The following is a 26,405-nucleotide window of genomic DNA, read 5'->3' on the forward strand; positions in this document are numbered from 1 at the left end:
TATTAAACAGGGAATTCTTTGGGGAGAACCCCGAGTATAAATGTTGTTATTAAACAGGGAATTCTTTGGGGAGAACCCCGAGTATAAATGTTGTTATTAAACAGGGAATTCTTTGGGGAGAACCCCGAGTATAAATGTTGTTATTAAACAGGGAATTCTTTGGGGAGAACCCCGAGTATAAATGTTGTTATTAAACAGGGAATTCTTTGGGGAGAACCCCGAGTATAAATGTTGTTATTAAACAGGGAATTCTTTGGGGAGAACCCCGAGTATAAATGTTGTTATTAAACAGGGAATTCTTTGGGGAGAACCCCGAGTATAAATGTTGTTATTAAACAGGGAATTCTTTGGGGAGAACCCCGAGTATAAATGTTGTTATTAAACAGGGAATTCTTTGGGGAGAACCCCGAGTATAAATGTTGTTATTAAACAGGGAATTCTTTGGGGAGAACCCCGAGTAATAAATGTTGTTATTAAACAGGGAATTCTTTGGGGAGAACCTCGTGTATAAATGTTGTTATAAAACAGGGAATTCTTTGGGGAGAACCCCGAGTATAAATGTTGTTATTAAACAGGGAATTCTTTGGGGAGAACCCCGAGTATAAATGTTGTTATTAAACAGGGAATTCTTTGGGGAGAACCCCGAGTATAAATGTTGTTATTAAACAGGGAATTCTTTGGGGAGAACCCCGAGTATAAATGTTGTTATTAAACAGGGAATTCTTTGGGGAGAACCCCGAGTATAAATGTTGTTATTAAACAGGGAATTCTTTGGGGAGAACCCCGAGTATAAATGTTGTTATTAAACAGGGAATTCTTTGGGGAGAACCCCGAGTATAAATGTTGTTATTAAACAGGGAATTCTTTGGGGAGAACCCCGAGTAATAAATGTTGTTATTAAACAGGGAATTCTTTGGGGAGAACCTCGTGTATAAATGTTGTTATAAAACAGGGAATTCTTTGGGGAGAACCCCGAGTATAAATGTTGTTATTAAACAGGGAATTCTTTGGGGAGAACCCCGAGTATAAATGTTGTTATTAAACAGGGAATTCTTTGGGGAGAACCCCGAGTATAAATGTTGTTATTAAACAGGGAATTCTTTGGGGAGAACCCCGAGTATAAATGTTGTTATTAAACAGGGAATTCTTTGGGGAGAACCCCGAGTATAAATGTTGTTATTAAACAGGGAATTCTTTGGGGAGAACCCCGAGTATAAATGTTGTTATTAAACAGGGAATTCTTTGGGGAGAACCCCGAGTATAAATGTTGTTATTAAACAGGGAATTCTTTGGGGAGAACCCCGAGTATAAATGTTGTTATTAAACAGGGAATTCTTTGGGGAGAACCCCGAGTATAAATGTTGTTATTAAACAGGGAATTCTTTGGGGAGAACCCCGAGTATAAATGTTGTTATTAAACAGGGAATTCTTTGGGGAGAACCCCGAGTATAAATGTTGTTATTAAACAGGGAATTCTTTGGGGAGAACCCCGAGTATAAATGTTGTTATTAAACAGGGAATTCTTTGGGGAGAACCCCGAGTATAAATGTTGTTATTAAACAGGGAATTCTTTGGGGAGAACCCCGAGTATAAATGTTGTTATTAAACAGGGAATTCTTTGGGGAGAACCCCGAGTATAAATGTTGTTATTAAACAGGGAATTCTTTGGGGAGAACCCCGAGTATAAATGTTGTTATTAAACAGGGAATTCTTTGGGGAGAACCCCGAGTATAAATGTTGTTATTAAACAGGGAATTCTTTGGGGAGAACCCCGAGTATAAATGTTGTTATTAAACAGGGAATTCTTTGGGGAGAACCCCGAGTATAAATGTTGTTATTAAACAGGGAATTCTTTGGGGAGAACCCCGAGTATAAATGTTGTTATTAAACAGGGAATTCTTTGGGGAGAACCCCGAGTATAAATGTTGTTATTAAACAGGGAATTCTTTGGGGAGAACCCCGAGTATAAATGTTGTTATTAAACAGGGAATTCTTTGGGGAGAACCCCGAGTATAAATGTTGTTATTAAACAGGGAATTCTTTGGGGAGAACCCCGAGTATAAATGTTGTTATTAAACAGGGAATTCTTTGGGGAGAACCCCGAGTATAAATGTTGTTATTAAACAGGGAATTCTTTGGGGAGAACCCCGAGTATAAATGTTGTTATTAAACAGGGAATTCTTTGGGGAGAACCCCGAGTATAAATGTTGTTATTAAACAGGGAATTCTTTGGGGAGAACCCCGAGTATAAATGTTGTTATTAAACAGGGAATTCTTTGGGGAGAACCCCGAGTATAAATGTTGTTATTAAACAGGGAATTCTTTGGGGAGAACCCCGAGTATAAATGTTGTTATTAAACAGGGAATTCTTTGGGGAGAACCCCGAGTATAAATGTTGTTATTAAACAGGGAATTCTTTGGGGAGAACCCCGAGTATAAATGTTGTTATTAAACAGGGAATTCTTTGGGGAGAACCCCGAGTATAAATGTTGTTATTAAACAGGGAATTCTTTGGGGAGAACCCCGAGTATAAATGTTGTTATTAAACAGGGAATTCTTTGGGGAGAACCCCGAGTATAAATGTTGTTATTAAACAGGGAATTCTTTGGGGAGAACCCCGAGTATAAATGTTGTTATTAAACAGGGAATTCTTTGGGGAGAACCCCGAGTATAAATGTTGTTATTAAACAGGGAATTCTTTGGGGAGAACCCCGAGTATAAATGTTGTTATTAAACAGGGAATTCTTTGGGGAGAACCCCGAGTATAAATGTTGTTATTAAACAGGGAATTCTTTGGGGAGAACCCCGAGTATAAATGTTGTTATTAAACAGGGAATTCTTTGGGGAGAACCCCGAGTATAAATGTTGTTATTAAACAGGGAATTCTTTGGGGAGAACCCCGAGTATAAATGTTGTTATTAAACAGGGAATTCTTTGGGGAGAACCCCGAGTATAAATGTTGTTATTAAACAGGGAATTCTTTGGGGAGAACCCCGAGTATAAATGTTGTTATTAAACAGGGAATTCTTTGGGGAGAACCCCGAGTATAAATGTTGTTATTAAACAGGGAATTCTTTGGGGAGAACCCCGAGTATAAATGTTGTTATTAAACAGGGAATTCTTTGGGGAGAACCCCGAGTATAAATGTTGTTATTAAACAGGGAATTCTTTGGGGAGAACCCCGAGTATAAATGTTGTTATTAAACAGGGAATTCTTTGGGGAGAACCCCGAGTATAAATGTTGTTATTAAACAGGGAATTCTTTGGGGAGAACCCCGAGTATAAATGTTGTTATTAAACAGGGAATTCTTTGGGGAGAACCCCGAGTATAAATGTTGTTATTAAACAGGGAATTCTTTGGGGAGAACCCCGAGTATAAATGTTGTTATTAAACAGGGAATTCTTTGGGGAGAACCCCGAGTATAAATGTTGTTATTAAACAGGGAATTCTTTGGGGAGAACCCCGAGTATAAATGTTGTTATTAAACAGGGAATTCTTTGGGGAGAACCCCGAGTATAAATGTTGTTATTAAACAGGGAATTCTTTGGGGAGAACCCCGAGTATAAATGTTGTTATTAAACAGGGAATTCTTTGGGGAGAACCCCGAGTATAAATGTTGTTATTAAACAGGGAATTCTTTGGGGAGAACCCCGAGTATAAATGTTGTTATTAAACAGGGAATTCTTTGGGGAGAACCCCGAGTATAAATGTTGTTATTAAACAGGGAATTCTTTGGGGAGAACCCCGAGTATAAATGTTGTTATTAAACAGGGAATTCTTTGGGGAGAACCCCGAGTATAAATGTTATTAAACAGGGAATTCTTTGGGGAGAACCCCGAGTATAAATGTTGTTATTAAACAGGGAATTCTTTGGGGAGAACCCCGAGTATAAATGTTGTTATTAAACAGGGAATTCTTTGGGGAGAACCCCGAGTATAAATGTTGTTATTAAACAGGGAATTCTTTGGGGAGAACCCCGAGTATAAATGTTGTTATTAAACAGGGAATTCTTTGGGGAGAACCCCGAGTATAAATGTTGTTATTAAACAGGGAATTCTTTGGGGAGAACCCCGAGTATAAATGTTGTTATTAAACAGGGAATTCTTTGGGGAGAACCCCGAGTATAAATGTTGTTATTAAACAGGGAATTCTTTGGGGAGAACCCCGAGTATAAATGTTGTTATTAAACAGGGAATTCTTTGGGGAGAACCCCGAGTATAAATGTTGTTATTAAACAGGGAATTCTTTGGGGAGAACCCCGAGTATAAATGTTGTTATTAAACAGGGAATTCTTTGGGGAGAACCCCGAGTATAAATGTTGTTATTAAACAGGGAATTCTTTGGGGAGAACCCCGAGTATAAATGTTGTTATTAAACAGGGAATTCTTTGGGGAGAACCCCGAGTATAAATGTTGTTATTAAACAGGGAATTCTTTGGGGAGAACCCCGAGTATAAATGTTGTTATTAAACAGGGAATTCTTTGGGGAGAACCCCGAGTATAAATGTTGTTATTAAACAGGGAATTCTTTGGGGAGAACCCCGAGTATAAATGTTGTTATTAAACAGGGAATTCTTTGGGGAGAACCCCGAGTATAAATGTTGTTATTAAACAGGGAATTCTTTGGGGAGAACCCCGAGTATAAATGTTGTTATTAAACAGGGAATTCTTTGGGGAGAACCCCGAGTATAAATGTTGTTATTAAACAGGGAATTCTTTGGGGAGAACCCCGAGTATAAATGTTGTTATTAAACAGGGAATTCTTTGGGGAGAACCCCGAGTATAAATGTTGTTATTAAACAGGGAATTCTTTGGGGAGAACCCCGAGTATAAATGTTGTTATTAAACAGGGAATTCTTTGGGGAGAACCCCGAGTATAAATGTTGTTATTAAACAGGGAATTCTTTGGGGAGAACCCCGAGTATAAATGTTGTTATTAAACAGGGAATTCTTTGGGGAGAACCCCGAGTATAAATGTTGTTATTAAACAGGGAATTCTTTGGGGAGAACCCCGAGTATAAATGTTGTTATTAAACAGGGAATTCTTTGGGGAGAACCCCGAGTATAAATGTTGTTATTAAACAGGGAATTCTTTGGGGAGAACCCCGAGTATAAATGTTGTTATTAAACAGGGAATTCTTTGGGGAGAACCCCGAGTATAAATGTTGTTATTAAACAGGGAATTCTTTGGGGAGAACCCCGAGTATAAATGTTGTTATTAAACAGGGAATTCTTTGGGGAGAACCCCGAGTATAAATGTTGTTATTAAACAGGGAATTCTTTGGGGAGAACCCCGAGTATAAATGTTGTTATTAAACAGGGAATTCTTTGGGGAGAACCCCGAGTATAAATGTTGTTATTAAACAGGGAATTCTTTGGGGAGAACCCCGAGTATAAATGTTGTTATTAAACAGGGAATTCTTTGGGGAGAACCCCGAGTATAAATGTTGTTATTAAACAGGGAATTCTTTGGGGAGAACCCCGAGTATAAATGTTGTTATTAAACAGGGAATTCTTTGGGGAGAACCCCGAGTATAAATGTTGTTATTAAACAGGGAATTCTTTGGGGAGAACCCCGAGTATAAATGTTGTTATTAAACAGGGAATTCTTTGGGGAGAACCCCGAGTATAAATGTTGTTATTAAACAGGGAATTCTTTGGGGAGAACCCCGAGTATAAATGTTGTTATTAAACAGGGAATTCTTTGGGGAGAACCCCGAGTATAAATGTTGTTATTAAACAGGGAATTCTTTGGGGAGAACCCCGAGTATAAATGTTGTTATTAAACAGGGAATTCTTTGGGGAGAACCCCGAGTATAAATGTTGTTATTAAACAGGGAATTCTTTGGGGAGAACCCCGAGTATAAATGTTGTTATTAAACAGGGAATTCTTTGGGGAGAACCCCGAGTATAAATGTTGTTATTAAACAGGGAATTCTTTGGGGAGAACCCCGAGTGTAAATGTTGTTATTAAACAGGGAATTCTTTGGGGAGAACCCCGAGTGTAAATGTTGTTATTAAACAGGGAATTCTTTGGGGAGAACCCCGTGTATAAATGTTGTTATAAAACAGGGAATTCTTTGGGGAGAACCCCGAGTATAAATGTTGTTATTAAACAGGGAATTCTTTGGGGAGAACCCCGAGTATAAATGTTGTTATTAAACAGGGAATTCTTTGGGGAGAACCCCGAGTGTAAATGTTGTTATTAAACAGGGAATTCTTTGGGGAGAACCCCGAGTGTAAATGTTGTTATTAAACAGGGAATTCTTTGGGGAGAACCCCGTGTATAAATGTTGTTATAAAACAGGGAATTCTTTGGGGAGAACCCCGAGTATAAATGTTGTTATTAAACAGGGAATTCTTTGGGGAGAACCCCGAGTATAAATGTTGTTATTAAACAGGGAATTCTTTGGGGAGAACCCCGAGTATAAATGTTGTTATTAAACAGGGAATTCTTTGGGGAGAACCCTGAGTAATAAATGTTGTTATTAAACAGGGAATTCTTTGGGGAGAACCTCGTGTATAAATGTTGTTATAAAACAGGGAATTCTTTGGGGAGAACCCCAAGTATAAATGTTGTTATTAAACAGGGAATTCTTTGGGGAGAACCCCGAGTATAAATGTTGTTATTAAACAGGGAATTCTTTGGGGAGAACCCCGAGTATAAATGTTGTTATTAAACAGGGAATTCTTTGGGGAGAACCCCGAGTATAAATGTTGTTATTAAACAGGGAATTCTTTGGGGAGAACCCCGAGTATAAATGTTGTTATTAAACAGGGAATTCTTTGGGGAGAACCCCGAGTATAAATGTTGTTATTAAACAGGGAATTCTTTGGGGAGAACCCCGAGTATAAATGTTGTTATTAAACAGGGAATTCTTTGGGGAGAACCCCGAGTATAAATGTTGTTATTAAACAGGGAATTCTTTGGGGAGAACCCCGAGTATAAATGTTGTTATTAAACAGGGAATTCTTTGGGGAGAACCCCGAGTATAAATGTTGTTATTAAACAGGGAATTCTTTGGGGAGAACCCCGAGTATAAATGTTGTTATTAAACAGGGAATTCTTTGGGGAGAACCCCGAGTATAAATGTTGTTATTAAACAGGGAATTCTTTGGGGAGAACCCCGAGTATAAATGTTGTTATTAAACAGGGAATTCTTTGGGGAGAACCCCGAGTAATAAATGTTGTTATTAAACAGGGAATTCTTTGGGGAGAACCCCGAGTAATAAATGTTGTTATTAAACAGGGAATTCTTTGGGGAGAACCCCGAGTATAAATGTTGTTATTAAACAGGGAATTCTTTGGGGAGAACCCCGAGTATAAATGTTGTTATTAAACAGGGAATTCTTTGGGGAGAACCCCGAGTATAAATGTTGTTATTAAACAGGGAATTCTTTGGGGAGAACCCCGAGTATAAATGTTGTTATTAAACAGGGAATTCTTTGGGGAGAACCCCGAGTATAAATGTTGTTATTAAACAGGGAATTCTTTGGGGAGAACCCCGAGTATAAATGTTGTTATTAAACAGGGAATTCTTTGGGGAGAACCCCGAGTATAAATGTTGTTATTAAACAGGGAATTCTTTGGGGAGAACCCCGAGTATAAATGTTGTTATTAAACAGGGAATTCTTTGGGGAGAACCCCGAGTATAAATGTTGTTATTAAACAGGGAATTCTTTGGGGAGAACCCCGAGTATAAATGTTGTTATTAAACAGGGAATTCTTTGGGGAGAACCCCGAGTATAAATGTTGTTATTAAACAGGGAATTCTTTGGGGAGAACCCCGAGTATAAATGTTGTTATTAAACAGGGAATTCTTTGGGGAGAACCCCGAGTATAAATGTTGTTATTAAACAGGGAATTCTTTGGGGAGAACCCCGAGTATAAATGTTGTTATTAAACAGGGAATTCTTTGGGGAGAACCCCGAGTATAAATGTTGTTATTAAACAGGGAATTCTTTGGGGAGAACCCCGAGTATAAATGTTGTTATTAAACAGGGAATTCTTTGGGGAGAACCCCGAGTATAAATGTTGTTATTAAACAGGGAATTCTTTGGGGAGAACCCCGAGTATAAATGTTGTTATTAAACAGGGAATTCTTTGGGGAGAACCCCGAGTATAAATGTTGTTATTAAACAGGGAATTCTTTGGGGAGAACCCCGAGTATAAATGTTGTTATTAAACAGGGAATTCTTTGGGGAACCCCGAGTATAAATGTTGTTATTAAACAGGGAATTCTTTGGGGAGAACCCTGAGTATAAATGTTGTTATTAAACAGGGAATTCTTTGGGGAGAACCCCGAGTATAAATGTTGTTATTAAACAGGGAATTCTTTGGGGAGAACCCCGAGTATAAATGTTGTTATTAAACAGGGAATTCTTTGGGGAGAACCCCGAGTATAAATGTTGTTATTAAACAGGGAATTCTTTGGGGAGAACCCCGAGTATAAATGTTGTTATTAAACAGGGAATTCTTTGGGGAGAACCCCGAGTATAAATGTTGTTATTAAACAGGGAATTCTTTGGGGAGAACCCCGAGTATAAATGTTGTTATTAAACAGGGAATTCTTTGGGGAGAACCCCGAGTATAAATGTTGTTATTAAACAGGGAATTCTTTGGGGAGAACCCCGAGTATAAATGTTGTTATTAAACAGGGAATTCTTTGGGGAGAACCCCGAGTATAAATGTTGTTATTAAACAGGGAATTCTTTGGGGAGAACCCCGAGTATAAATGTTGTTATTAAACAGGGAATTCTTTGGGGAGAACCCCGAGTATAAATGTTGTTATTAAACAGGGAATTCTTTGGGGAGAACCCCGAGTATAAATGTTGTTATTAAACAGGGAATTCTTTGGGGAGAACCCCGAGTATAAATGTTGTTATTAAACAGGGAATTCTTTGGGGAGAACCCCGAGTATAAATGTTGTTATTAAACAGGGAATTCTTTGGGGAGAACCCCGAGTATAAATGTTGTTATTAAACAGGGAATTCTTTGGGGAGAACCCCGAGTATAAATGTTGTTATTAAACAGGGAATTCTTTGGGGAGAACCCCGAGTATAAATGTTGTTATTAAACAGGGAATTCTTTGGGGAGAACCCCGAGTATAAATGTTGTTATTAAACAGGGAATTCTTTGGGGAGAACCCCGAGTATAAATGTTGTTATTAAACAGGGAATTCTTTGGGGAGAACCCCGAGTATAAATGTTGTTATTAAACAGGGAATTCTTTGGGGAGAACCCCGAGTATAAATGTTGTTATTAAACAGGGAATTCTTTGGGGAGAACCCCGAGTATAAATGTTGTTATTAAACAGGGAATTCTTTGGGGAGAACCCCGAGTATAAATGTTGTTATTAAACAGGGAATTCTTTGGGGAGAACCCCGAGTATAAATGTTGTTATTAAACAGGGAATTCTTTGGGGAGAACCCCGAGTATAAATGTTGTTATTAAACAGGGAATTCTTTGGGGAGAACCCCGAGTATAAATGTTGTTATTAAACAGGGAATTCTTTGGGGAGAACCCCGAGTATAAATGTTGTTATTAAACAGGGAATTCTTTGGGGAGAACCCCGAGTATAAATGTTGTTATTAAACAGGGAATTCTTTGGGGAGAACCCCGAGTATAAATGTTGTTATTAAACAGGGAATTCTTTGGGGAGAACCCCGAGTATAAATGTTGTTATTAAACAGGGAATTCTTTGGGGAGAACCCCGAGTATAAATGTTGTTATTAAACAGGGAATTCTTTGGGGAGAACCCCGAGTATAAATGTTGTTATTAAACAGGGAATTCTTTGGGGAGAACCCCGAGTATAAATGTTGTTATTAAACAGGGAATTCTTTGGGGAGAACCCCGAGTAATAAATGTTGTTATTAAACAGGGAATTCTTTGGGGAGAACCCCGAGTAATAAATGTTGTTATAAAACAGGGAATTCTTTGGGGAGAACCCCGAGTATAAATGTTGTTATTAAACAGGGAATTCTTTGGGGAGAACCCCGAGTATAAATGTTGTTATTAAACAGGGAATTCTTTGGGGAGAACCCCGAGTATAAATGTTGTTATTAAACAGGGAATTCTTTGGGGAGAACCCCGAGTATAAATGTTGTTATTAAACAGGGAATTCTTTGGGGAGAACCCCGAGTATAAATGTTGTTATTAAACAGGGAATTCTTTGGGGAGAACCCCGAGTATAAATGTTGTTATTAAACAGGGAATTCTTTGGGGAGAACCCCGAGTATAAATGTTGTTATTAAACAGGGAATTCTTTGGGGAGAACCCCGAGTATAAATGTTGTTATTAAACAGGGAATTCTTTGGGGAGAACCCCGAGTATAAATGTTGTTATTAAACAGGGAATTCTTTGGGGAACCCTGAGTATAAATGATATCCACTACTAGAAAACATTGTTTATACTTGAGCTGCTGAAGAAAGCTGACATTTTCTTCAGGAAATATTCCTTTTCTGCTTTTTAAGTTCAAATGTATATTTCTGATTGCAGGTAACATCAACCAGTCGCTTATGACTTTGAGGACGTGTATCGAAGTGCTTCGGGAGAATCAAATGTGTGGCACAAACAAGGTTCGGATTGCATGTCATACATTCTGGACCGTATATGTACTCCGTATTACCCTTGTGTTGTGTATATGATGCTGTAGGCAGTGGAACCAACTAGGTACATTTGGGGATATGCATGTGTACTGCACCACATTATCTGGCAGTATACTGTACCGCTCTGTAATTGGCCATGCTGTATCATAGTGTCTGTATTTGGCAGAGTAGACAGGCCATGCTGTATCATAGGGTCTGTATTTGGCAGAGTAGACAGGCCATGCTGCATCATAGGGTCTGTATTTGGCAGAATAGACAGGCCATGCTGTATCATAGTGTCTGTATTTGGCAGAGTATCATAGTGTCTGTATTTGGCAGAGTAGACAGGCCATGCTGTATCATAGGGTCTGTATTTGGCAGAGTAGACAGGCCATGCTGTATCATAGGGTCTGTATTTGGCAGACTAGACAGGCCATGCTGTATCATAGTGTCTGTATTTGGCAGGGTAGACAGGCCATGCTGTATCATAGTGTCTGTATTTGGCAGGGTAGACAGGCCATGCTGTATCATAGGGTCTGTATTTGGCAGAATAGACAGGCCATGCTGTATCATAGTGTCTGTATTTGGCAGAGTATCATAGTGTCTGTATTTGGCAGAGTAGACAGGCCATGCTGTATCATAGTGTCTGTATTTGGCAGAGTATCATAGTGTCTGTATTTGGCAGAGTAGACAGGCCATGCTGTATCATAGTGTCTGTATTTGGCAGAGTATCATAGTGTCTGTATTTGGCAGAGTAGACAGGCCATGCTGTATCATAGGGTCTGTATTTGGCAGAGTAGACAGGCCATGCTGTATCATAGGGTCTGTATTTGGCAGAGTAGACAGGCCATGCTGTATCATAGGGTCTGTATTTGGCAGAGTATCATAGTGTCTGTATTTGGCAGAGTAGACAGGCCATGCTGTATCATAGGGTCTGTATTTGGCAGAGTAGACAGGCCATGCTGTATCATAGGGTCTGTATTTGGCAGACTAGACAGGCCATGCTGTATCATAGTGTCTGTATTTGGCAGGGTAGACAGGCCATGCTGTATCATAGTGTCTGTATTTGGCAGGGTAGACAGGCCATGCTGTATCATAGTGTCTGTATTTGGCAGAATAGACAGGCCATGCTGTATCATAGTGTCTGTATTTGGCAGAGTATCATAGTGTCTGTATTTGGCAGAGTAGACAGGCCATGCTGTATCATAGGGTCTGTATTTGGCAGAGTATCATAGTGTCTGTATTTGGCAGAGTAGACAGGCCATGCTGTATCATAGTGTCTGTATTTGGCAGAGTATCATAGTGTCTGTATTTGGCAGAGTAGACAGGCCATGCTGTATCATAGGGTCTGTATTTGGCAGAGTAGACAGGCCATGCTGTATCATAGGGTCTGTATTTGGCAGAGTAGACAGGCCATGCTGTATCATAGGGTCTGTATTTGGCAGAGTATCATAGTGTCTGTATTTGGCAGAGTAGACAGGCCATGCTGTATCATAGGGTCTGTATTTGGCAGAGTAGACAGGCCATGCTGTATCATAGGGTCTGTATTTGGCAGAGTAGACAGGCCATGCTGTATCATAGGGTCTGTATTTGGCAGAGTAGACAGGCCATGCTGCATCATAGGGTCTGTATTTGGCAGAATAGACAGGCCATGCTGTATCATAGTGTCTGTATTTGGCAGGGTAGACAGGCCATGCTGTATCATAGTGTCTGTATTTGGCAGGGTAGACAGGCCATGCTGTATCATAGAATGTACATACATGCATAAAATGTACTTATTCAAGTATGTTTTCATGTACCAAAATAAAGATGTAAAGTTCAATATGTTTTCATCACATTTTCAACGCTACTGTTAGTTTAGTCACAACTGTTGCATTAAATATCAAATGTGTCTCCTCGGGTCTTGACATGTGCTCTCTAGCTAACATCTGGCAGATACCGTGCTGGTAGCCTATTCTACGTAAGTCGCTCTGGATAAGAGCGTCTGCTAAATGACTTAAATGTAAATGATGAGTTTATTATGGATAAGAGTGGGAATATTTTTTATTAGTCAAGCATCCGTCGTCATGTCACCAGAATAAGACGCTCGATATTTATTGGACAGGAGCATCAAGATCACCACCGTGCACTTTCACCACCCTGTGAAGTTCATCACTTATTGCATCTGCAGCTTAATAAACTGCCTGCTTTCCTAAATCAAAGGGGGAGGACTCAAGTTCACTTCCAAAAGATGGTTATTATATCAATATTTGTGCATAAAAGCATTTCCACCTCCATTTCTCGCATAATTAATTTTCCAGACACAAAGGTCCCACCATGTTGAACAAATCTTTTTGGCGTTTATAAAATGGTACCGAAAGTTCCAGTTTCCATCACAGCTGTCATGGCTTTACACTGTGGATGGAAACATGGTTAGTGGCTAACAAAAATGGTTGCTATGCAGGTTAGTGGCTAACAAAAATGGTTAGTGGCTAACAAAAATGGTTGCTATGCAGGTTAGTGGCTAACAAAAATGGTTGCTATGCAGGTTAGTGGCTAACAAAAATGGTTAGTGGCTAACAAAAAATGGTTGCTAGGCAGGTTAGTGGCTAACAAAAATGGTTTCTAGGCAGGTTAGTGGCTAACAAAAATGGTTAGTGGCTAACAAAAATGGTTGCTAGGCAGGTTAGTGGCTAACAAAAATGGTTGCTAGGCAGGTTAGTGGCTAACAAAAAATGGTTAGTGGCTAACAAAAATGGTTGCTAGGCAGGTTAACCTTTCACGAGCCTCTACCCCGGGTCCGGGATCACCCCCCACCCCCCCCACACACTGATTAGCATAGCTAGCATAGCTTCACAAGTAGATAGTAGCATCTAAATATCATTAAATCACAAGTCCAAGACACCAGATGAAAGATACAGATCTTGTGAATAAAGCCACCATTTCAGATTTTTCAAATGTTTTACAGGGAAGACAAAATATGTAAATCTATTAGCTAAACACGTTAGCAAAATACACCACTATTCTAACTCCATCAGTTTCTTACTCCTTCAGGTGCTATCACCAATTCGGCTCAACTAAGATATTGATAGCCACTAACCAAGAAAAAACCTCTTCAGATGACAGTCTGATAACATATTTATGGTATAGGATAGGTGTTGTTAGAAAAAAGTGCATATTTCAGGTAGAAATCACAGTTTACAATTGCACCGACCATCACAAATCGACTAGAATTACTAGATAGAGCAACGTGTATGACCAATTTACTCATCATAAAACATTTCATAAAAATAGACAAAGCATAGCAATGGAAAGACCCAGTTCTTGTGATTTCAGACCATATTTCAGATTTTCTAAGCGTTTTTCAGCGAAAACACAATAAATCGATAAGTTAGCATACCACATGTGCAAACGTTACCAGAGCATCGATTCCAGCCAAAGAGCGCTATAACGTAATCACCGCCAAAATATATTAATTTTTTCACTAACCTTCTCAGAATTCTTCAGATGACACTCCTGTAACATCATTTTACAACATACATATACAGTTTGTTCGAAAAGGTGCATATTTAGCCATACAAAACCGTGGTTACACAATAAAAATACTAGGAAATCAAGCCTCAATATGTCTGACGTCATCTATCAGAGTGATCTAGTTTAATTGAAAGCTAATCATATACTTGACTAAAAAATACAGGGTTGACAGGAATCGAAAGACAAATTAGTTCTTAATGCAACCGCTGACTTACATTTTTAAAATTATCCTTACTTTTCAATACAGGGTTCGCCAAGTGACGCGATAACAAACAAAATGGCGAAATATGCGTTTAAAATATTTCGACAGAACAACAATTTATCATATTAAATATTGCTTACTTTGAGCTGTTCTTCCATCATATTCTTGGGCAATGTATCCTTTCTATGTTATAAACGTCTTTTGGTCGATAGATGTCCTCTGTCCTTCGAAATGTCCACCACCAACGACCGACACCCCGAAACGTTTCCAAAGCTAAAAAGGGCACGACAAAGAAATTCCTCAAAATCGCACTAAACGGATATAAATTGCTATAAAACGGTTCAAATTAACTACATTATGATGTTTTTAACAACTATAACGACTGAAAACATGACCGGAGAAATCTAACTAGTTAAACAACGATTTGGAATGAGGCAGGTCCGATGCCTATCTTGCTTGTGGCGCGCGGAGAAGAGAGGGAGGTGCTCCCACGTTTTGTGGTTTTATATGGGCTGGGATTGTGCAATAGACTCCATTCAAAACGTGATGACGTACAGACACCCAGAGGAAGACGTAGGCAGTGTCGGTTTCTTCATAGCATTCACTGTCGCCTTAAAAACAGACTCCAGATCAGGGGTAAAAAATTCTGAAATCTGACTCCTGTCATGAAAAGTGCTGTAGATATTGTTCTGTACCACTCAGAGACAAAATTCCAACTTCTATAGAAACTAGAAGGTGTTTTCTATCCAATAATAACAATAATATGCATATTGTACGATCAAGAATTTAGCACGAGGCAGTTTAATTTGGAGACCCAAATATGCTAATGCAGAACAGCACCCCCTATAGTTGCAAGAAGTTAATGCCTAACAAAAATGGTTGCTATGCAGGCTGGCAAAAGTCTGAAGCTACAAATGTCTACAGTTGGAAGGGCAGCAAATGCATTGAATTAGGAATTCAGCTAGTAATTTAATAGGATCTTTATGAGCAAACTCCATTTTGTCTAGTTTCATAGCTTTTTATTTACTTTGATATATCCATGATAATGTTGTATGATTTCTCCTGGATCAGGAAACGTACACAGCATTCTCTGTACAGGCCAGGTTGAATTTCTAAAGGGGAAACATGGTTTTCCGAGGTCAGGCGGACAGCAAGGTTTATACAAACCATAACTGTTGGAAATCCAATGCTAGGCTGGAAGCTGTGTGTTAATACGTGTCGTATTGCTTATAGTAGCATTGGTCGCGTGTCAGAGAGGTTGTTGGTCTGTGTGAATCCTTAGGACTGGGCTAAAGTTTAGCCCGGGGTTAACAACGTGTGACTACATGCTAATCCAGCCCAGAGCCAGTCTAGCCTGGGGCTAAGAACAAGGCACTGTGAACAGGCCTAATGTAAATCTCTCTCTTCCAGATGGTTCCATACCGCGACTCCAAGGTGACTCACTTGTTCAAGAACTACTTCGACGGGGAGGGTAAAGTACGGATGGTTGTATGTGTCAATCCTAAAGCCGACGACTACGAAGAAACCATGGTGAGTCCATTATCCCCTACTTGGAATAATTCTCCCACTGTTTAGGTGTTGTTTTCAGGAGTGTATGTGTCTTTGTGCCTGACATTCTTCTATGGTGCCAAAATGACTGACTGATTGAACCCACAGTCTTGGCTTTGTGAGCTCCATGCTTTTACTTACTGAGCTACACCGGTCCATTGTTGATCTGTCTGTTTCTGTAGCTGGGGATCTGTCTGTTTCTGTAGCTGGGGATCTGTCTGTTTCTGTAGCTGGGGATCTGTGTCTGTTTCTGTAGCTGGTGATCTGTGTCTGTTTCTGTAGCTGGTGATCTGTGTCTGTTTCTGTAGCTGGGGATCTGTCTGTTTCTGTAGCTGGGGATCTGTCTGTTTCTGTAGCTGGGGATCTGTCTGTTTCTGTAGCTGGGGATCTGTCTGTTTCTGTAGCTGGGGTTCTGTCTGTTTCTGTAGCTGGGGATCTGTCTGTTTCTGTAGCTGGGAATCTGTCTGTTTCTGTAGCTGGGGATCTGTCTGTTTCTGTAGCTGGGAATCTGTCTGTTTCTGTAGCTGGGAATCTGTCTGTTTCTGTAGCTGGGGTTCTGTCTGTTTCTGTAGCTGGGGATCTGTGTCTGTTTCTGTAGCTGGGGATCTGTGTCTGTTTCTGTAGCTGGGGATCTGTGTCTGTTTCTGTAGCTGGGGATCTGTGTCTGTTTCTGTAGCTGGGGATCTGTCTGTTTCTGTAGCTGGGGATCTGTGTCTGTTTCTGTAGCTGGGGATCTGTGTCTGTTTCTGTAGCTGGGGATCTGTCTGTTTCTGTAGCTGGGGATCTGTCTGTTTCTGTAGCTGGGGATCTGTCTGTTTCTGTAGCTGGGGGTCTGTCTGTTTCTGTAGCTGGGGGTCTGTCTGTTTCTGTAGCTGGGGATCTGTCTGTTTCTGTAGCTGGGGATCTGTTTCTGTAGCTGGGGATCTGTTTCTGTAGCTGGGGATCTGTTTCTGTAGCTGGGGATCTGTGTTTCTGTAGCTGGGGATCTGTGTCTGTTTCTGTAGCTGGGGATCTGTGTCTGTTTCTGTAGCTGGGGATCTGTGTCTGTTTCTGTAGCTGGGGATCTGTGTCTGTTTCTGTAGCTGGGGATCTGTGTCTGTTTCTGTAGCTGGGGATCTGTGTCTGTTTCTGTAGCTGGGGATCTGTGTCTGTTTCTGTAGCTGGGGGTCTGTCTGTTTCTGTAGCTGGGGATCTGTCTGTTTCTGTAGCTGGGGATCTGTCTGTTTCTGTAGCTGGGGATCTGTCTGTTTCTGTAGCTGGGGATCTGTGTCTGTTTCTGTAGCTGGGGATCTGTGTCTGTTTCTGTAGCTGGGGATCTGTGTCTGTTTCTGTAGCTGGGGATCTGTGTCTGTTTCTGTAGCTGGGGATCTGTCTGTTTCTGTAGCTGGGGATCTGTCTGTTTCTGTAGCTGGGGGTCTGTGTCTGTTTCTGTAGCTGGGGATCTGTGTCTGTTTCTGTAGCTGGGGATCTGTGTCTGTTTCTGTAGCTGGGGATCTGTGTCTGTTTCTGTAGCTGGGGATCTGTGTCTGTTTCTGTAGCTGGGGATCTGTGTCTGTTTCTGTAGCTGGGGATCTGTGTCTGTTTCTGTAGCTGGGGATCTGTGTCTGTTTCTGTAGCTGGGGATCTGTGTCTGTTTCTGTAGCTGGGGATCTGTGTCTGTTTCTGTAGCTGGGGATCTGTGTCTGTTTCTGTAGCTGGGGATCTGTGTCTGTTTCTGTAGCTGGGGATCTGTGTCTGTTTCTGTAGCTGGGGATCTGTGTCTGTTTCTGTAGCTGGGGATCTGTGTCTGTTTCTGTAGCTGGGGATCTGTGTCTGTTTCTGTAGCTGGGGATCTGTCTGTTTCTGTAGCTGGGGATCTGTCTGTTTCTGTAGCTGGGGATCTGTCTGTTTCTGTAGCTGGGGATCTGTCTGTTTCTGTAGCTGGGGATCTGTCTGTTTCTGTAGCTGGGGATCTGTCTGTTTCTGTAGCTGGGGATCTGTCTGTTTCTGTAGCTGGGGTTCTGTCTGTTTCTGTAGCTGGGGATCTGTCTGTTTCTGCAGCTGGGGATCTGGCTGATCTGTGTTTGTTTCTGCAGTTGGTGATGCGTTTTGCTGAGATGACCCAGGAGGTAGAGGTAGCCAGGCCCGTGGACAGGCCCATCTGTGGCTTAGCTGCTGGGCGCCGGCAGAAAAACCAAGCCTTCAAAGACGAGTTGTCGCGACGCCTGGAGGAACGAGGAGGTCCTGTCAACGCAGGTAGAGAGGGTGGCTGTGGCACTTTGAGTAATAATATTTATCATGCCACTTGCCAGAAGCTTTTATTCAAAGTCACTCACGGCACAGTGACGGTATACAGAGACTTCAGAAAGTATTCATACCCCTTGACTTATTCTACATTTTGTTACAGCCTGAATTCAAAATGGATTAAATTGTTTTTCTCACCCGTCTACACACACTACCCCATAATGTCAAAGTGAAAACAACATGTTTTTAGAAATGTTTAGTAATGTATTGACAATAAAATACAGCTATCTAATTTACATACGTATTCACACCTCCGAGTCAGTACATGTTAGAATCACCTTTGGCAGCGATGTGAGTCTTTCTGGGTAAGTCTCAGAGCTTTGAGTCTTTCTGGGTAAGTCTCAGAGCTGTGAGTCTTTCTGGGTAAGTCTCAGAGATGTGAGTCTTTCTGGGTCAGTCTCAGAGCTGTGAGTCTTTCTGGGTAAGTCTCAGAGCTGTGAGTCTTTCTGGGTAAGTCTCAGAGCTGTGAGTCTTTCTGGGTAAGTCTCAGAGATGTGAGTCTTTCTGGGTCAGTCTCAGAGCTTTGAGTCTTTCTGGGTCAGTCTCAGAGCTGTGAGTCTTTCTGGGTAAGTCTCTGAGCTGTGAGTCTTTCTGGGTAAGTCTCTGAGCTGTGAGTCTTTCTGGGTAAGTCTCAGATGTGAGTCTTTCTGGGTCAGTCTCAGAGCTTTGAGTCTTTCTGGGTCAGTCTCTGAGCTGTGAGTCTTTCTGGGTCAGTCTCAGAGATGTGAGTCTTTCTGGGTAAGTCTCAGAGATGTGAGTCTTTCTGGGTAAGTCTCAGAGATGTGAGTCTTTCTGGGTCAGTCTCAGAGCTGTGAGTCTTTCTGGGTCAGTCTCAGAGCTTTGAGTCTTTCTGGGTCAGTCTCAGAGCTGTGAGTCTTTCTGGGTCAGTCTCAGAGCTGTGAGTCTTTCTGGGTCAGTCTCAGAGCTGTGAGTCTTTCTGGGTCAGTCTCAGAGCTGTGAGTCTTTCTGGGTCAGTCTCTGAGCTGTGAGTCTTTCTGGGTAAGTCTCTGAGCTGTGAGTCTTTCTGGGTAAGTCTCTGAGCTGTGAGTCTTTCTGGGTAAGTCTCTGAGCTGTGAGTCTTTCTGGGTCAGTCTCTGAGCTGTGAGTCTTTCTGGGTCAGTCTCAGAGCTGTGAGTCTTTCTGGGTCAGTCTCAGAGCTTTGAGTCTTTCTGGGTCAGTCTCAGAGATGTGAGTCTTTCTGGGTCAGTCTCAGAGCTTTCCACACCTGGATTGTACAATATTTGCCCATTTATTATTTTCAAAATTATTTATTCAAATTGGTTGTTGATCATTGCTAGACAACCATTTTCAAGTCTTACCATAGATTTTCAACTTGGCCACTCAGGAACAGTAACTGTCATCTTGGTAAGCAACTCCAGTGTAGATCTGGCCTTGTGTTTTAGGTTAATGTCCTGCTGAAAGGTGAATTAATATCCCAGTGTCTGTTGGAAAGCAGACGGAACCAGGTTTTCCTCCAGGATTTTGCCTGTGGTTAGCTCAATACTGTTTATTTTCTATCCTGAAACTCCCCAGTCCTTAATTATTACAAGCATACCCATAACATGATACAGCCACAACTATGCTTGAAAATATGGAGAGTGGTACTCAGTAATGTGTTGTATTGGATTTGCCCCAAACATAACACTTTGTATTCAGGACAAAAAGTGAATTTCTTTGCCACATTTTTTGCAGTGTTACTTTAGTGCCTTGATGCAAACAGGATGCATGTTTTGAAATGTTTTTGTTCTGTACAGGATTCCTTTTCACTCTGTCATTTAGGTTAGTATTGTGGAGTAACTACAATGTTGTTGATCCATCCTCAGTTTCCTCCTGTCACAGCCACTAAACTCTGTAACTGTTTTAACCATTGGCCTCATGGTTTCCTTTCTCTCCGGCAACTGAGTTAGGAAGGACGCCTGAAGGACGCCTGTATTTTTGTAGTGACTGGGTGTATTGCTAACTGATCCAAAATGTAATTAATAACTTCATGCTCAAATGGATATTCAATGTCTGCTTTTTTTTTTTTTTTTACCCATCTACCAATAGGTGCCCTTTGTAAGGCATTGGAAAACCTCCCTGGTCTTTGTGGTTGAATCTGTGTTTAAAATTCCCTGCTCGGCTGAGGGACCTTACAGATAATTGTATGTGTGGGCTACAGAGATGAGGTAGTCATTCAGAAATCATCTTAAATACTATTTTTGCACACAGAGTGAATCCATGACACTTATGTGACTTGTTAAGCACATATTTACTCTAGAACTTAAGGCTTCACATAACAAAGGGGTTGAATACTTATTGACTCAAGACATTATTTTGGGGGGAAAACATTATTCTACTTTGACATTATGGAGTATTGTGTGTGGGCCAGTGGCAATTCAGGCTGTAACAACAATGTGTTAGAAGTTGTTTAGGTTCTTATTTTTCATAGTAAATAACCCACAGTAACTAGAGAAGCTTTAACCAAGTTTAATTCTTCCCAAAGGTTCTGTACAGCTGTAATTCAGACAACCCAACATTTGTCCCATCCAGATATTTATATCCCACTTAAGAAACTTCTCCTTCTCTCCAATCCTTCTTATGGTTTAACAGGAAAAGAGTAACAAGATCCCAAACCCGTATTACTCCCTTCAGGTGACCTGTCCTCACCTCCTGACCTCAACCCCTCCTTCACCTAATCCACAGATGTCCATCTGTCTCCCCTGTATCAACACGTTGCTCTCCTCTTGTCCACCCAACACATTCCACAGCTATCTGTCTTTCTACAGAGACCCAGTCTCTTCCACTCCTTAATATACTATGTGTCTGATCTATCACGTCTTTATCTCAATGTTCAAAATGTCGAATCCAACAAAGTCCAGGTGTGAACACTTGCTGAAGACACTACGTTTTGTTTCTCGTAGGAGTATGTTATCTGATAGTGGGGTAAATGATGGGTCGCTAGGTGCCACGGTCTTATCCAATGTGTTTTAGTTCTGAACTGTGTTCTGTTTCCCCCTCTGGGTCTAGAATCCACCCAGTCAGTGATGCACCAACTGCTCCAGAACCTTCCCCCTCTGCCTGCCAGCGAGATCACGGACCCCCATGACGATGTCACTCTGCCCCGCCTCATAGAGGCGCTGGAGAAGAGACACAAGATCAGGCAGATGATGACCCAGGAGTACAACAGGGCTGGTAGGATGATGACCCAGTAGTACAACAGTGCTGGTAGGATGATGACCCAGGAGTACAACAGGGCTGGTAGGATGATGACCCAGGAGTACAACAGGGCTGGTAGGATGATGACCCAGGAGTACAACAGGGCTGGTAGGATGATGACCCAGGAGTACAACAGGGCTGGTAGGATGATGACCCAGGAGTACAACAGGGCTGGTAGGATGATGACCCAGTAGTACAACAGGGCTGGTAGGATGATGACCCAGGAGTACAACAGGGCTGGTAGGATGATGACCCAGGAGTACAACAGGGCTGGTAGGATGATGACCCAGGAGTACAACAGGGCTGGTAGGATGATGACCCAGGAGTACAACAGGGCTGGTAGGATGATGACCCAGGAGTACAACAGGGCTGGTAGGATGGGGACCCAGGAGTACAACAGGGCTGGTAGGAGGGGGACCCAGGAGTACCGACAGGGCTGGTAGGATGGGGACCCAGGAGTACCGACAGGGCTGGTAGGATGATGACCCAGGAGTACCGACAGGGCTGGTAGGATGGTGACCCAGGAGTACCGACAGGGCTGGTAGGATGGGGACCCAGGAGTACAACAGGGCTGGTAGGATGGGGACCCAGGAGTACAACAGGGCTGGTAGGATGGGGACCCAGGAGTACCGACAGGGCTGGTAGGATGGGGACCCAGGAGTACCGACAGGGCTGGTAGGATGGGGACCCAGGAGTACCGACAGGGCTGGTAGGATGGGGACCCAGGAGTACCGACAGGGCTGGTAGGATGGGGACCCAGGAGTACCGACAGGGCTGGTAGGATGGGGACCCAGGAGTACCGACAGGGCTGGTAGGATGGGGACCCAGGAGTACCGACAGGGCTGGTAGGATGGGGACCCAGGAGTACCGACAGGGCTGGTAGGATGGGGACCCCAGGAGTACCGACAGGGCTGGTAGGATGATGACCCAGGAGTACCGACAGGGCTGGTAGGATGATGACCCAGGAGTACCGACAGGGCTGGTAGGATGGGGACCCAGGAGTACCGACAGGGCTGGTAGGATGGGGACCCAGGAGTACAACAGGGCTGGTAGGATGGGGACCCAGGAGTACCGACAGGGCTGGTAGGATGGGGACCACAAACTCATCAAGCTGGTTCTAGGGCTTTTTGATCACTTCTTAATTTGTATTCCTTCTCTTTCCTTCCCTTTCCCCATCCAGCCGACATGTTTAAGTCCAAGCTCCAGGAGCTGGACAGTAGCCTGGTCCTCAAGGATAACTTCATCCAGGACCAGAGAGGTCAACTGGGGGAGAAGGACAAGACCCTTCATAGCCAGAAGACTGAGATAGACCGTCTGGAGAAGAAGTCCAAGATGCTGGAGTACAAGGTAAACACAATGAAATAGTACCGAATATACTGCTGGCCTTCACCAATCACTACAAGGTATGACAAAGAACAAGCTACAAAGTCAGGTAGGTACAGGCGGCCATATTGAGTGTACCAGTCAGGTAGGTGACAGGCGGCCATATTGAGTGTACCAGTCAGGTAGGTGACAGGCGGCCATATTGAGTGTACCAGTCAGGTAGGTGACAGGCGGCCATATTGAGTGTACCGGTCGGGTAGGTACAGGCGGCCATATTGAGTGTACCAGTCAGGTAGGTACAGGCGGCCATATTGAGTGTACCGGTCAGGTAGGTGACAGGCGGCCATATTGAGTGTACCGGTCAGGTAGGTGACAGGCGGCCATATGGAGTGTACCGGTCGGGTAGGTGACAGGCGGCCATATGGAGTGTACCGGTCGGGTAGGTGACAGGCGGCCATATGGAGTGTACCGGCCGGGTAGGTGACAGGCGGCCATATGGAGTGTACCGGTCAGGTCGGTGACAGGCGGCCATATGGAGTGTACCGGTCAGGTCGGTGACAGGCGGCCATATGGAGTGTACCGGTCAGGTAGGTGACAGGCGGCCATATGGAGTGTACCGGTCAGGTAGGTGACAGGCGGCCATATGGAGTGTACCGGTCAGGTCGGTGACAGGCGGCCATATGGAGTGTACCGGTCAGGTAGGTGACAGGCGGCCATATGGAGTGTACCGGTCGGGTAGGTGACAGGCGGCCATATGGAGTGTACCGGTCAGGTCGGTGACAGGCGGCCATATGGAGTGTACCAGTCAGGTAGGTGACAGGCAGACAGCCATTTCGATGCAGAGGCTGGGGCACTTTTTGCCATGACAGACTGGGTTTCCTCCACCACTGAGCTCAGGACACACAGCTGTAGGCTATTTGCGTAAGGACTAAGATGTAATGAGGTAGGCAGGCCTATTTAATATAGTTTCCCCTGGATCAGAGCATGACATGTTTTCCCTTTCATATTGAGTGGTTATTGAAAGGAAGAGGGATGGAAAGATTTGTCTAATAACTTGAAGAACTATTGTCATTTTCAATAGATGTAAAAACAGACTTTGTTTACTTGCTGTTTTAAGGTGAAAACATCACTTTGAGATGGTGGTGCATTAAGCCAATCAGAAATACTATCAGATCCCCAGATGGGAACATTTATATGCCTACAGTTCTGGTAGCCTATAGGCTTACTTCTATGTGTAACCAGGTAGCCTATAGGCCTAGTTCTATGTGTAACCAGGTAGCCTATAGGCCTAGTTCTATGTGTAACCGGGTAGCCTATAGGCCTAGTTCTATGTGTAACCGGGTAGCCTATAGGCCTAGTTCTATGTGTAACCGGGTAGCCTATAGGCCTAGTTCTATGTGTAACCGGGTAGCCTATAGGCCTAGTTCTATGTGTAACCGGGTAGCCTATAGGCCTAGTTCTATGTGTAACCGGGTAGCCTATAGGCCTAGTTCTATGTGTAACCGGGTAGCCTATAGGCCTAGTTCTATGTGTAACCGGGTAGCCTATAGGCCTAGTTCTATGTGTAACCGGGTAGCCTATAGGCCTAGTTCTATGTGTAACCGGGTAGCCTATAGGCCTAGTTCTATGTGTAACCGGGTAGCCTATAGGCCTAGTTCTATGTGTAACCGGGTAGCCTATAGGCCTAGTTCTATGTGTAACCGGGTAGCCTATAGGCCTAGTTCTATGTGTAACCGGGTAGCCTATAGGCCTAGTTCTATGTGTAACCGGGTAGCCTATAGGCCTAGTTCTATGTGTAACCGGGTAGCCTATAGGCCTAGTTCTATGTGTAACCGGGTAGCCTATAGGCCTAGTTCTATGTGTAGCCTATAGGCCTAGTTCTATGTGTAGCCTATAGGCCTAGTTCTATGTGTAGCCTATAGGCCTAGTTCTATGTGTAGCCTATAGGCCTAGTTCTATGTGTAGCCTATAGGCCTAGTTCTATGTGTAGCCTATAGGCCTAGTTCTATGTGTAGCCTATAGGCCTAGTTCTATATGTAGCCTATAGGCCTAGTTCTATATGTAGCCTATAGGCCTAGTTCTATATGTAGCCTATAGGCCTAGTTCTATATGTAGCCTATAGGCCTAGTTCTCTGTGTAACCGGGTAGCCTATAGGCCTAGTTCTATATCTATATGTAACCGGGTGCTCTTCCTTATTCAACATTGACAAGAACTTGTAAATGGAATGAATTATACCAAAACTTGTTCCTCAAAAGTGTAGCATAGGTTTTGCGCTCTTCAAACGTGTCCTCTCAGACAATGAGAACAGTAAGATTGGTGGTGCGTTAAGCCAATCAGAAATACTATCAGATCTCTACAGTTCTGGTAGCCTATAGGCTAAAAGTGTAGCAGACTCTCAGACAATGAGAACAGTAAGACTGGAATAATAATATATTGAATGCATTTACAGAAATTACCATAACTCCTATCATTTACAAATGTTTATTTGGTTAACAGAAAATGTACTGCTGGTGATTATATGTAATGGAGAATTGATAGACACTCAAACGCAAACAATTCACACAATGCAGTTAGTCTTTGTCCACCAATCAATCAACCAGTCGACTAAATGGGGTCAGCCCTAGTGAACCGGTCAGGTATTTCCTGGTCTGTAGTGCCATGCACTGTCACTTAACATCTCTCTCTCTCTCTCCGTCAGATTGAGATCCTGCAGAAGACCACCAACATCTATGAGGATGACAAGCGTACGTTGCAGCAGGAGCTGGAGAGCAGAGAGCAGCGTCTGCAGAGAGAGCAGACGGAGAAGAGACGCATGGAGCAACGCATGCAGGGCATGGTCCAGGACACCAAACACAAGTGGGAGAAGGAGTGTGTGAGTAGACTAGAGGAGGAGCGTCTCTCTCTGTGCCGCAGGAGGGGGATCTTTGCCCTGGGGCTTGTAAACAAAAACTGAGAGATCTACTGGGCTTTATCCAAGTCCAGCCAAACTTTTGATACAGGAAACAGTGATGAGTATCAACTTTCACCTGTAACAAAACGAAGGGCACTATGGGAGATGACATCTAAAGGTTTAAGAGTCGTAGCAGCTGCTCTTTGATAAATAACATCACCATAATCAACAACAGATAAAAAGGTTGACTGAATAATCTGCCTCCTACTGAGAAAGACACCATCTGTTTCTGTAGAAAAAGACAACTTTAAACCTTAGCTTCTTAACCAGATCATCTATATGTTTTATAAACGTCCAATCCACATCAATCCAAATGGCTCAGTATTTATCTGCAGGAACACGTTCCATTGGAGAACCGTCTCATGACTGAACATGCAGTTAATCTGGAACATTCTTACCAGACTTTAAAAACAGTCTAATTTAGTTTTGCTCAAGTTTTAAATCGGCAAAGGGATTCCTGCATACACTGCATTCAGGAAGTATTCAGGCCCCTTGACGTTTTCCACATTTTGTTACAGCCTTATTCTAAAATGGATTAATTAAAACATTTTTTTTATCAATCTACACACAGTAATCTATAATGACAACATGTTTGCTATTTTTTTATATGTATATAATATAAAAAATAGCAAACATGTTGTCATTATAGATTATTGTGTGTGTGTATATATATATACAGTTGAAGTCGGAAGTTTACATACACTTAGGTTGGAGTCAATTGACTTGTTTTTCAACAACTCCACAAATTTCTTGTTAACAAACTATAGTTTTGGCAAGTCGGTTAGGTCATCTACTTTGTGTCA

At 42.4% G+C, this 26,405-nt stretch overlaps 1 protein-coding gene across 1 annotated transcript in view; it reads left to right on the plus strand.

Annotated features, from left to right (window-relative positions):
• The window catches only part of kif23 (kinesin family member 23), a gene marked incomplete in the record, with an annotated part of 69,986 nt that overhangs the window by 27,926 nt on the left and 15,655 nt on the right, over positions 1 to 26,405 (plus strand). Inside the window, 6 exon segments of the mRNA XM_071415646.1 lie at positions 10,499 to 10,578; positions 15,713 to 15,832; positions 17,926 to 18,085; positions 21,140 to 21,304; positions 22,509 to 22,675; positions 25,351 to 25,524. Coding sequence (XP_071271747.1) covers positions 10,499 to 10,578; positions 15,713 to 15,832; positions 17,926 to 18,085; positions 21,140 to 21,304; positions 22,509 to 22,675; positions 25,351 to 25,524 — 866 coding nt within the window.

Source organism: Salvelinus alpinus, chromosome 9 (assembly GCF_045679555.1).
Source record: "Salvelinus alpinus chromosome 9, SLU_Salpinus.1, whole genome shotgun sequence".
NCBI classification, from domain to species: Eukaryota; Metazoa; Chordata; class Actinopteri; order Salmoniformes; family Salmonidae; genus Salvelinus; species Salvelinus alpinus.